Source organism: Eleutherodactylus coqui, chromosome 10 (assembly GCF_035609145.1).
Source record: "Eleutherodactylus coqui strain aEleCoq1 chromosome 10, aEleCoq1.hap1, whole genome shotgun sequence".
NCBI classification, from domain to species: Eukaryota; Metazoa; Chordata; class Amphibia; order Anura; family Eleutherodactylidae; genus Eleutherodactylus; species Eleutherodactylus coqui.
The window spans coordinates 99,002,968-99,015,408 of NC_089846.1; the positions used below are offsets into that span (position 1 = coordinate 99,002,968).

General features: G+C 45.3%; 1 protein-coding gene across 1 annotated transcript in view; it reads left to right on the forward strand.

The window, feature by feature from the left end:
- MSH5 (mutS homolog 5) overlaps positions 1 to 3,456 on the forward strand; it is a 102,949-nt gene extending 99,493 nt beyond the window's left edge. The window contains exons 23-24 of the mRNA XM_066582105.1: positions 150 to 223; positions 2,923 to 3,456. Coding sequence (XP_066438202.1) covers positions 150 to 223; positions 2,923 to 3,031 — 183 coding nt within the window. The 3' untranslated portion in view covers positions 3,032 to 3,456. The remainder of the gene's footprint in view (positions 1 to 149; positions 224 to 2,922) is intronic.
- Positions 3,457 to 12,441: the final 8,985 nt, after the last annotated feature.

The following is a 12,441-nucleotide window of genomic DNA, read 5'->3' on the forward strand; positions in this document are numbered from 1 at the left end:
ATATGCATAGTTTTCATGTGGTGCTGTTAGGGCACCTGTAAGGTTGTGGTAAAGCTGGCATCATGGCTTCCGTATATATAGGTGCCATAATAGAGGCCATTGTGATCCATTTTACCCATGTCATCACATTTATCCCTCTTGTACCTAAGGTTTCAGAGCTGTTTCGTAAAGGACGGGCCATTGAGTGTGTGGATCAGGCGGCTAAGCAGGAGACGATGGACAAGTAAGGGAAACTTCAATTGTGTGTCTTTCGTCTTCCACCTACACAGGATGGATGAGCACATGGTTCACAGACCCTTATCCTGCAGTCTGAGACCTTAGGGGGCGCTGTAGTACTTTCTAGGTCTTCATACTGAAGTAAGCCTGCTTGGTCCATCTGAGCGTGTATTTTATAGGGTTGGGTAGCTTTATCTGCCCTATGTGTATCATCACCACATACTGCTAGCTTACAGGGTTTGTCTGGTTTAGAAAATCCATATTGAAATTGATTATTCTGTGCTATTAGAGGGGGAGCCCTAATTATGACCCACATCTACTAGATGGAGCAGGAAGTGGCTACAGACAGAATCTCCTGCTCCGGAGGGTCTGGCACCTCATGCATCACAAAAAATGGCCCTTATGTTTTAAGCCTTTGATGACCAACGGTCAACGCTGCTGTGTAAATGGCATGAGATAGAGGGGAAAACACACCCAACTTGGGGTTTTTGTTTTAACTCTTTTCAATCCAATTTGTATCCTGGTTTTCCTAGGGGGCTTACTCTTTTTCTGCCGTTATATAACGGCGGTATCTGCTGGCTAAAGCCAGTACTGCATGAGGTGACACGTTGGATAGGCTCCGACAGCAGAGAGGCTGGCAATATACAGTAAGAGAATCTCGACGGACGTCTTCCAATATCGGAGCTGTACAGCCTTAGATCGTAATGTCTTTAGACGTCAGACAGTGGATTGGAAAGGGTTAATGGCACTCACAATGTTGTAAAAAAAAACATGTTATCTTTATTCTGGGGGTCTGTGTGATTATGGCAATACTTAATTTACATAGTTTAAAAAAAAAATTAGTTCTACTTAAATTGCCTTCTTTTGCCATCTTCTGACCGACATAACTTTTTTATATTTTTCTATCAACGTCGTGTTGTTTTTCTTGGTACTTTTTTTGGGTAAATGTGACACTTTAATTTTTTATTCATTTTTTGGGGGGAGGGAGACAAGGTGACCGAAGAAAACGCAGTTCTGGCATTCAGTATTTTTTTTTATGGCAGTCGCCGTGCGGAATTCAGAATGTAATATATTAACAAGTTGCACTTCTACAGACACAACAATAACAATTTATACATTTCTTTTATCTTCTTTTTTAAGTGATGACTGGGAAAAGGTGGATTTGTAAGGCCTCGCTCACACAAACTGGTTTGAATTGCAGATTTTGCGATCACTATCTGCGCGGAAGTTCCGCTTTTAAATTCAGGGATTGAAAGGCATGTATTTTCGCTCACACTCGTGGGTACCAATTGCGCATTCCGCGAACGGAAGAAACATTGCTGTAAAATCTATTTTAGCGTAGATTCCGCATGGAATTCCATTGCAGTCAGTGGATGTGAGTGTTCCAATTTTTTTTTTGCACGGACAATACGCTGTGCATCTGCATACATCGCATGGAAAAATGCTTGCATCTGTGATCTTTTGCAGTTACTTTCCGCGAATGATCGCAGGTCCTCCGCTGCGGATTATCCGCATACATTGTCCAAGCCATTCGTGTGAGCCCGTCCTTATACTTACAAAATCAATTGATTTCTCTTTTTTAGTCCCATTAGGGAACACGATCACTGATACAGTATACTACAAGCACATTTTAATAGGCAGAGGGGCCTAGGTTGCAATGACTCCGCACAACTCCCCACAATCTCATCAGAATTGACAGCAGCAGTTAACTCCGATCCGGACTGTTAATCTTTTATCTCCAATCGCGGCTGTTGTGGGTGGGCGTCAGCTGTCTAAGACAGCTATCACCCGCTGTGTATGGAGTGGGCTTTCTATATATGTCCTAACAGTATGGGGCGTAGGCAGTTAGGATATACCGTATTTTTCGCTTTATAAGGCGCACTTTTCTTCCTCCCAAAGCAGTGGAAAAAAGTCGCTGCGTCTTATAAAGCGAATGTGCAGAAATTCATCGCATCGGCATTTGTTCGCGCGTTTAAACGTGTGATCACGCTAACTGAATCGTGGTCGTGCAAAAAAAGTCGCGATCGCACGAATAAATATGCGGTCACTTACTAGTTTTCTCTCCTCCCCACTGCTGCCCATACGTGCCACTGATTGGTGGTGAGCCCCGGCGGGAACTGCTGCTGCTTCCCCGTCTCCACCAATCGGCTTTTTCCCTTCTCCTGCTGAAGAAGCACCGCTATGACACGGAACTCCACTGTTCCAGACCTCTGCTGCTCCGTCGCCTGGCACTATCTTTGCACTGGCCCGGGGTGAGTTCAAAATATTTTTTCCCTACTTTCCCACTCTAAAACAGGGGTGCGTCTTATGATCCGGTGCGTCCTATAAAGCGAAAAATACGGTATATAGCTGTATATGTGCCAGGAATGGGTTAATTAGAACTGTGTAATGCTTCAATGTGGGGGTGCTGCAGGGAAACTGAACACTTACTGCCAGATGCTGCCCAGATCAGAGCTGATCACTGGGGGTTTTGGCAGCAGGACACCGTGTGATTAGATTGGAGGAACTTTTTGATGAACTCCTGCTAATCATTATAAGAGCATTTTCCTACGTGATCGCCATATATATGTCACAGCTGTAATGGGCCGTGGACGGATGGATTTGGTGGATGTCATAATCACAACTGTTCTTCTATGTAAGTCTTGTCTGCTTGTCCCTTCTCTTCTGCGATGTCCATCAGTCTCTCCTCTATTTCTCTCCTCCCAGGTGTCGGGAATTGGTTGACCGTTTTCTTAGCCTGAACTTTGATGATCCAGAGCTGGATGTGCAGAAGTACTTGTCCGAAGAAGTCCTGCCCTACTCCACCATATTCTGAGTGACAGACTGACATTATAGGAGGGCGATTCTGTTGTGTTGTGCAGCGGGGACCACCTGTAACCTGCTGCATTAATGAGTTTAAAGAAGTTCTAATCTAATTAATAGACAGGAAATAATGGAGTCTGCAACTGCAAGCAGTGACACTGTGAGCCGCAGTCATTCAGATGCTCCAGTCCTAAGGTGGGACGCTAACACCTGGGCAAGGCCTGGCCGTACCTAACCCATGCTCACCGCTTCCTTTATGTCCTGCCAGCAGTGCGTCACATCCCTTTGCACTGTGGCATGTTGTCAAAGCCCTACTAATATACTGACTTCTGGCACAAATAGGTATACAGCCTCGGTTAATAGCAGCAGCAAGAGGGCGCTACGGGTCGGGCTGTCACTACTGACATTATATGGTCATTAATCTTACCTCGGGTTCTCATCTAGATTCGTTTAAATTGTTGGAAAAAAAATAAAGTTTATCTGTGTGAAAGTATATAGAATATACACACATATGTAATATCTGCACTTATATGATGTATACCTATTAGAGATGAGCGAGCATACTCGCTAAGGGAAATTACTCGATCGAGCATTGCCCTTAGCGAGTACCTGCCCGCTCGGAAGAAAAGGTTCGGCTGCCAGCGGGGAGCGGCTGGGGAGAGCTGGGAGGAACGGAGGGGAGATCTCTCTCTCCCCCCCCACTCCTCCCTGCTCACTGCCGCAACTCACCTGTCACCCGCGCCGGCAGCCGGACCTTTTCTTCCAAGCGGGGAGATACTCGCTAAGGACAATGCTCGATCGAGTAATTGTCCTTAGCGAGTATGCTCGCTCATCTCTAATACCTATACAAATCTAGCTGATGGAGGGAATCTGTCAGCTCCTTTCTGCCTTATAAACTAAAGTTATAGGCTCCTAGGAGCTGATGCGCTGCATCCTCTGATGTGACTATTATACCCTAAGGTCGTCTCACACAACAGATTTGTTGCATTTCTGTGACTGAATCGGTTCCCTCCGTCTGAATTGGGCGGTTTCTTCAGCAGGTTCGCCCCTTTCAGATAAATGAGACAGACACAGAAATCTCTGCATCAGGCCAGGCTCACACGAGGATGTTGGAATAGCGTATTCCGCACGCATGTTTGGTAAAGCGTCTTCCGCGCACAAACCTCCCATAGGTGGCTATGTTACCACTTACACGAATTGCGCACAAGAAACATCACAGCATACTCTATTTTGGCTCATATTATTCACGCATACACACCAAAATAGTACATGATGATAGGCCGCCTGCAGCGTGTAATAATGCAGTTGTAAGAAACTGGTCTAAAAGTGGAGCCACTCTTCAGCAAAGCAAGAAATACTGATGTCCCAGGAAGGAGAAAATGGTTCCTGAGAACGATGTAAAGATTGTAAACCCAGAGCAGCCGATGCCGGAGATAACAGAAGCGCAGATGTTTCCTGTGAGTCTTGTAATCCCATCGTCTTCTCACTGTTCCTTATGACAATAGAACCTGCCCTAAATAAGCGTGCTCTAAAAACGCACCTCCTCAGGGAGGCATACCATATCCCCTAAACCAAACCCCTCTGTACTCCGCCTAATAACATGCTCCCTGTCCTACCGACTGCAATCCCTGCTAGCCGTAATCAACCGCTCCCCTGCAGTCATCCTGATTCCGCCACTATACGGCCTGACCATAGTCTATGAGTATAGCATCCCTCACCATACTGTGCACATCTCCAGCCCCTTTATCTTCTGTATCACCCCATTATCTGTAATATGTAAGCTCGTTAGAGCAGGACCCTCACCCCTACTTGTTTCCATCAATTGATTACTTCATGTAACCGTTGCCTTGTTTTATTTCCCCTGTATTATATTGCGCGTGGTAAAAAAAAGCTGAAAGGGCAGGACCTATCTTTTCTCGCACCTAGTATTATTGCATGAGAATCAGGATAGTGAAAACAAAATCATTGAAATCAATGGTTTAGGTTCGGCATGTTTTGCAGGCAAGATTTTCATGCCTGCAAAACCTAACAAAATCACATTCGTCTGTTTTAGGCCTAGTGCCCACAGCCGTGACGCACTCCGCAAGTGTAATTCCGCAACGGAGTCCGTCACGGGGCCCCCCCTAGAGACCTCATACTCACCTCTGTATCCGATGTCCCGCATCCCGTACCGGTGCGCATGCGCAGTACAGCGCATGATGCGCTGGCAGTGTCATGTGACACACCCACAGCGTCACATGACGCGCGCTTCGGTCGGCAGGGAAGCGTTTTCAAGCTATCTACCGCTGTGCTATAGGGTAAGATAGAGTGACGGACGGCTTTCATTGACTGCAATGGAAGCCATCCGCGCGTACGCCCGCAGCAAATGCCGCACCTTGAGCATTGCGCTATTAGGTTCAATAGAACGTAATAGCTGCGGGCAGCGCAGAAATCTGCCCGTGGGAATTAGGCCTACGCCCTAACTCAGGTATCTGGAGCCAAGCTGACTGCAGTGCATCCCACAGTTGCTGGAGGGTACGTGGGGCAGAATCCACAGAGCGAACACGATGATCGAGGTGGTCTCACAGATGTTCAAGTCTGGGGAATTAGAGGGCTAGGGAAGTCTTGGTCGTGCTTTTACAACCACTGTCGGACATTTCTAGTCGTGTGACATGTCACATTGTCTTGTTAGAAGATCCCATCTGCCCGAGGGGAAGACAATCAGCATGTATGGGTGTCTGTGATGTGCAAGAATGGATTCATAACCAAATCGGTTCAGGCTGCCTCCCACATGGATGAGCGGCCCAGAGAACGCCATGAAAAATTTCCCCTGACCGTAACGCCGCCACCACCAGCTTGTGTTTTTCCAGTAATGGTTGCTGGGTATTTGTTTTTTAATGTTTCTCGCCTGACACGTCAACATTCATCCATTGGAGGAAGAGAAAGTATGACTCATCGGAGGAGACAACCCTTTGCCAATGTAGGGGGTCAAAACACAGACCGTTGAGCTAATGCTGTCTGCCTCCAAATTGGTTTCAGGGTTGAGTACTCAGACGACATAAATGGTCAGCCACATGCATGATGAGAATGCCATGAGTGAAGTAAGTTTATTCCAAGAATTTACAGATGATATAGGAAAGGTTTGCTGACGTATTGATTTGATTACTGCGCATGCCCCAGGCATGCATAACATCTGCAGATTTTTAATTAGCATTACACATCTTTCAAAGAAGTCTCCTACATGAACAATATATCAATGTCCGGTGACACCTGTAGCAAAAACAAAACATTCCTGGACGCTTCTGCTAGAAAGGAGTGAACTTTCTCAAGGGAAAGAAGGCATGAGAGAGAGAAAGCTGATAAGGATTCGAAGTCATTATTATAATTGGGTCTAACATTCTCTAGGTAAGAGGTGAAATTAATACAGATACATGATTGAAGCAAAACAAGCAAAGAGATACAAAATGGAGTCGCTGTAGTCTATTATTAAGCGTCGGCCCCTACACGTATAAGCTTAAACCTTGGGCAGAAGAAGACGCAACTTATAAACACATAAGTATTCTGTGAAATACACTTATCAATTTAAAAGGCATAAACGTGAATTAACCCCTCACATTCCCCCGTTTTGGACATGGAGTCAAGACAAGTATGACTCCTAGTCCATAAACACATGATTCATATCGGCGAAGAGAAAGCTTTTTCAGTACATTTAGAAATACATGAAATTATAACCTTAATTGCTCTATAAATGCATAATAAAATCATCACAACTTGTAATATACTTTGTAGAATCCCCATAAACCAACCTCCTAAACCAGAAAATCAATTGGCAGGGTTCAAAGAACTAAATGTGTTACCCCACCAGCTATCTCTGGTTTCTGAGTTTTCATTTGTCCATGCAAACAGTTCTTTTGACGGAACAGGAACAGCCAAGAAAGGAAAACCAGTGGCACCAGGTGTGTGTACAAGTCCAACAGTACTTGGTGGTGTATAACAAGGTGGTTTTGGGCATTGTCCCTTTGCACCCTCTCACAAGGGCGAAGCATGGAGTGAGGAGTCCAAAAGTCCATCAATAAATAAAACGTCCTTCATTTTTCCTTCTCGGGGGGGACAAAGGTAAGGCATGAAAAGTGCATTAGTCCTAAAACAAACAACAACTCCTTCAACCTTTACCACAGTAGGTACGATCAGCAGGACTCGATAGGGCCCCACGAGTCTGGCCTCTAGAGATTTCCAGACAAGCCTCTTCACGACCGCCCAATTTCCAGGTAGGGAATGAGATCCCTCTAGGTTGTCTGGGCCTGAAATGGGAGAAAAAGACTAGATTCTGGGTTACCATTAGTTGGTCACACAGGTGCTTTACACATCCGGCTACTATGTCATAGCCCTGCTGTAGGGCCTGTGGATGATACAGCCCCAATCTTGGCATAAAGCCAAACAACACTTCCTTTAACTTAAGCGTACCATTTAGTCTTTTAACTTTGTCTAAACTCTGCAGGTGTGAAGTGTGTATCTTCGTTTGAGTCAATCACTTCCGGTACCTCGTATCTGTGGATTACCTCATTCATCAGCTCCTGTGCGATTACCTGCTTATTTACTTTGGTAACAGGGTAGGTCTCTGACCTGGAAAGACATCAACAACAACAAGCACGTATTGATACTTCCCAACAAGTGGGAGCTGAGTGTAGTCAATTTGCAATCCCTGAAATGGGTAGAGTGGTCTAGGCAAGTGTTATGTGGCAAATTTACTTCTGCCCTGTTGCTTACGGCAAAGATCATGCAAAATTGGACAAGTGATGATGCAGCAACTACAGAAAACCCAGGAGCCACCCGTCCTTGTTCAAGCGTCGACATCATTGCTGCTTTGAACGGGGTGCTAGATGAGGCAAGCATCGCCACCATGCTGAAGGAGGTGCTAGAAGGCCTGGAGTACCTGCATAAGAACGGCCAGATCCTCAGGGATGTTAAGGCTGGAAACATCCTCCTGGGTGAAGACGGTTCCGTGCAGATCGCAGATTTCGGCGTCAGTGCGTTTCTAGCCACAGGAGGCAACATTATCAGGAATAAAGCCAGAAAGACCCTTGTGGGCACGCCATGCCGGACGGCACCGGAGGCGACGGAGCAGACCAGAGGACACGACCTCAAGGCGGACTTCTGGACCCCCGGTAGGTGTGTCTTTCCGTGCATTCGCTGGGCCATCATGGGGCACAGGGACCGTGGTGGGCAAGTTCTGTTGACTGTTCGCCATTCACCGTCCCATTTCTGCTGCTTCCATATTTAGTCCATTTGTCTTTTCCTTCATTGCTGGCTTGTAACTGTAAAGTCTTTAGCATATCAAAGTCCAAAGTTATTGTATCAAAGTCCAAGTTCATATCAAAGTAGTCAAAGTCCAAGGTTTATATCAAAGTCCAAAGTTATTGTTAAATTCTTATTTTCTTCTTTTCTTCCACGGCTTAAGGGCCGCTGCCTTTGCTGTGTGGTCTGTGATGGTGTTGCCTCTTGTTTCTCTGCTGTAGGAATTGGTGTGAGCTTTCCACTTTGTCACCGCTGCACCATTCTTAACAAGCTGTCTGGCCTTCCATGTTAGGCCGTAGTCATGAGCTATGCCAAATGCATACCGGGAGTCAGTGTAAATGTTTGCCGTCTTACCTTCTACCACTCCACACGCCTCAGTGAGGGCCTGTAACTCCGCTTCCTGTCCTGGGACATGCGGAGGCATTCTGCTTTTAGGACATCTTGTCGCGTGACCACTGCATATCCAGCGTGGAGTCGTCAATTACCCTGGTACCATCTACAAAAACAACTCAGAATATGCATTATTAACAAGGGCTTTCAGTTAACATTTATTATGGCCACCTGTTCTGGCAACATGATGGCTTCCATTAGTAAACTTACAGCTTTTCTATTCTTGATGGAGGAAACACAAAAGGCTTAGTGATACATTGAGGTAACTATTTGGGTCAGGAGTACATAAAAAAAGTAAATCATCAACATATTACAAGAGGGTGGTGCCCTCGGGAATTGGCCAGGCGTCTAATACCAGCTTCATGCATCTGGTAAACTGGTTGTGGGCTATTCTGTGCCCCTTATGGCAGCACTGTCCAACAGTACTGCTTTCCTCTGAAAATAAATGCAAACAAATACTGACAGTCTGGCTGGCCCTTTAAACTCTTTCTCTTAAATGGGGAACAAAAGGGGTATTGGCTGGGAAGACACATTTCTTAAGGGCTTTAAGTTAACATAAAGAAGAGACAGTGTCTGCAATTGCATCTTCCTGGACATGTGCCAGGGGGTACTGACGGACCAAGGGGCTAAGAGCTTGTTCCTCTGCGTACGTAAGAGTGAGGACGGGTAGAGGTGTCACTTGGTCTGCTGCCATCCGACATAAGGTCGGGTGACTTTCAGACCCGGGGTGTATACGAGCCTCACCGGACAGGTGAAGTTTGATACAACCTCCCAAGGGTCCCATCACGCAATTCTCAATATGCTTTCAGGACCTTCCAGCATAAGGAAGCGAGTGAGGTATCGTGACCCTTTAAACATTACCTCAAGCGGTTCAGTTTCTGCCAGCTGAATTGGCACTTCTGAAACCCCTTGCACCGATTACCGCTAGACAATCAGGCTGGTCTTCTATTTCAAATAGATCATAACCTTGTTGTAAAAAGAAAAAGAATTAAAAATTTAAAAATAGCTGACCTGCAATACCTAGATCACCTATATCTTCTCTCCCCCCCTTTTGAACTAGGGTACTTAATTGGAAGGGTAACCGAGTTCAAGGTAGTAGAATGACAAGAGCACATTGTAGCTGGATTTGACGGGCCAGAAATAAGTGCTTGGGTTGCACTTGCGTGTATATGCTCCGGGTGTCATGGGGGGGGGGGGTGAGGACCACTAGGGGGAGTTGGTTCAAGACCAACTCCGAAGATTTGTTAACCATTGCCTGTACTGCTGCCACCGCACAAACACATGAGGGAGCTCCTCGAGCCACTGGATACAGCTTAGTAGCATCCAGGTGGCCGTGGTTGTCCCCTGTGCTTTTGTCGCAATCCACACGGGTTTACTCGCAGCACACCTGTGCTTTTGTGTCAATACTGTCGTCCCTTGGCCAGAAAATTCCGTACAGAAAAGAATAAAGGATAAAGTGTAAAAGAATGAGAAATGAGCTTCAGGGGTGAGAGAGGGAAAAAGGATGATTGAACGAAAACAAAGTGGACCCATGGGCGGCAGTATGAAAACAAGGCCCAGAAAGGTGCGGAGTTTGGCAGCAAGTGTAAGTACAGGTATGGCCGTCCGTACGTTTCTTCTATAGAGCATTCTCAGAAACAGTATAATTGTGACTTGTTGGCAGGCTTCCAAATTATCAGCACACAGCGCCTACATCACACATTAACTCTCATCCATTCATACAGTCAAGTCTCATTCAAATATTAGTAAGAGTTCACACAGGACGTAACGCGTATGATGCAACTGTCCTCATCTTGCAAACAAATGCATTCAATCACTCCCACCCCACTGTCTGTAATACCAAAGAAGTATACCACACTAATATTTCCCATAAAAGGAACACACATTTAGCAATTATGCACACGTCCAACCAGTTACAGAACTGACATTTACACAAAGAACAGCAAAAACTAATATTCACTGGATTCATTACGGGTTTCATTCTATTCAAGCAAGCAGGGTTACTCGTCCAGTGTTCTCCGCTCTAATCTTTGGCCTTGAGAGGCACGCATTCCAGTGTTCTGTAAACTCTCACTATACCCCCCTTTCGGAGACAAGGGGGGGGGGCTTGCAGCTGCGGCTTTTCACAAGAAGCACACATTAACCCATTATCTCTCTCTAATCTTCCATTTTCAAAACCATACAATTCGCACAATACATTCAACGTCTGTCTTTCTTCTCTGACTTTGAATTTTTCATCTCTCTCTAAAACAGAACAATCTTATATTTTTGGAAAACAGCCAGAATATCCAGGCTCCAAACCACAGCAATCATTAACAACAACAAGAGAAAACTAATATTTCTCTGCACTGACTATCAAACCCAGACAGCAGAGGAATAGTTAAACACATAAAAGAAAGGACAAAACGTTTAGATTACATAACATGATGACATACAGACAATATTGGTTATTTGACACATAATTATCCACAGATTCTACATGAACTTGCTTTATGTCCCAAAGGAACACAAACTATAAAAGAATTCCCTTTTTCTGATAATTACCGTATCTACACGTTTCTCAATCCATCTATTCTAACTTACTTTCCCCAACTTTTGCTTATCTCTGAATCTTTCTGAGACTTGTGGGTCTCAGATCCCCAAAATTCTAACTTGCTTTGTCTGTCCTTTGTTATTTCTCTAACTTGCTTTTTCCATATAGGCATACTCCTTGCCTTAAACATTTCTACTGTATTTGATTATGGCCTCTATTCCTTTATCTAGACCAGCGTCTTTGATAGCTTTCATGTGTTTTGTTCCGTACTGCCGCCAGAACTCATAGTTAAAAGTTCCTGCTCTTTTAAGCCCTATCAGCTTGTTCTCTTTACGGGCTTGCTTATAACTGTCCTCCCCCTCTCTCTCCCTAATTATACTAATAATTGGACTTGCCGTTTTTGATTTACCACAATCACAGTGTAGCGGGTAAATCTGGCGGTCGAAATGACCTTTTAGTCCCTTCTGCCATATCGCGACTGGCAGGACACGAATGTTTACTATGGACTTGATGTCCGCTGTTTCTACCTCAGTCCTTCGGGTAGATCAGGACAGTCCCTTCTGTCAGGCACGCGGCTGACAGGGCACGTATGCTTCCTTATTAGTAGACTTTTTATGGAGAGAGAGGAGACCACGGCTCACCTCTATACGCGGCTTTTGTATTCTTATAACAAATTACAGCTAGGAAAATGAGTGCGGCAGTCAAAGTACAACAAAAAGCTATCAGTTCAATGCTTCCAGCAGACAGCATGGCAATATACACATGTGGGTTCTTCCGTCTAGCACGGTTATCAAGAACACCGTAAATAACGGGCAGAAGTATCCTATAAGCATGCAGCGACAAACCTTACTGTCGACACGTGACTTAAACGTGAATTAACCCCTCACACAAAAAATTGGTGCTCCAATTCCGATACGGCCCTGCAAATTGAAGCCTTTTCTTCTAATGCACCTGTGTTAACATAGGTACATTGACCATCCGTCTGCTTCGGAGCCCCATAGACAGTCGGGTTCGCTGAACTGTTGCTTTAGACACCTCTGGTATCCCCCTAGTTTATTTTCTTACCACTGGTGCGTATCACTCGGCCCTCACGCACCCTCATAATTGATGATCACCTCTCACATCAATGGTCTGTGGTGCGTCGCAGTTTCCACGTTGGTTATTCCAAATGCTGCCATCTGTCCAATCACAATATGATTCCGCTACAACAGCAAGCAAACTGTTCA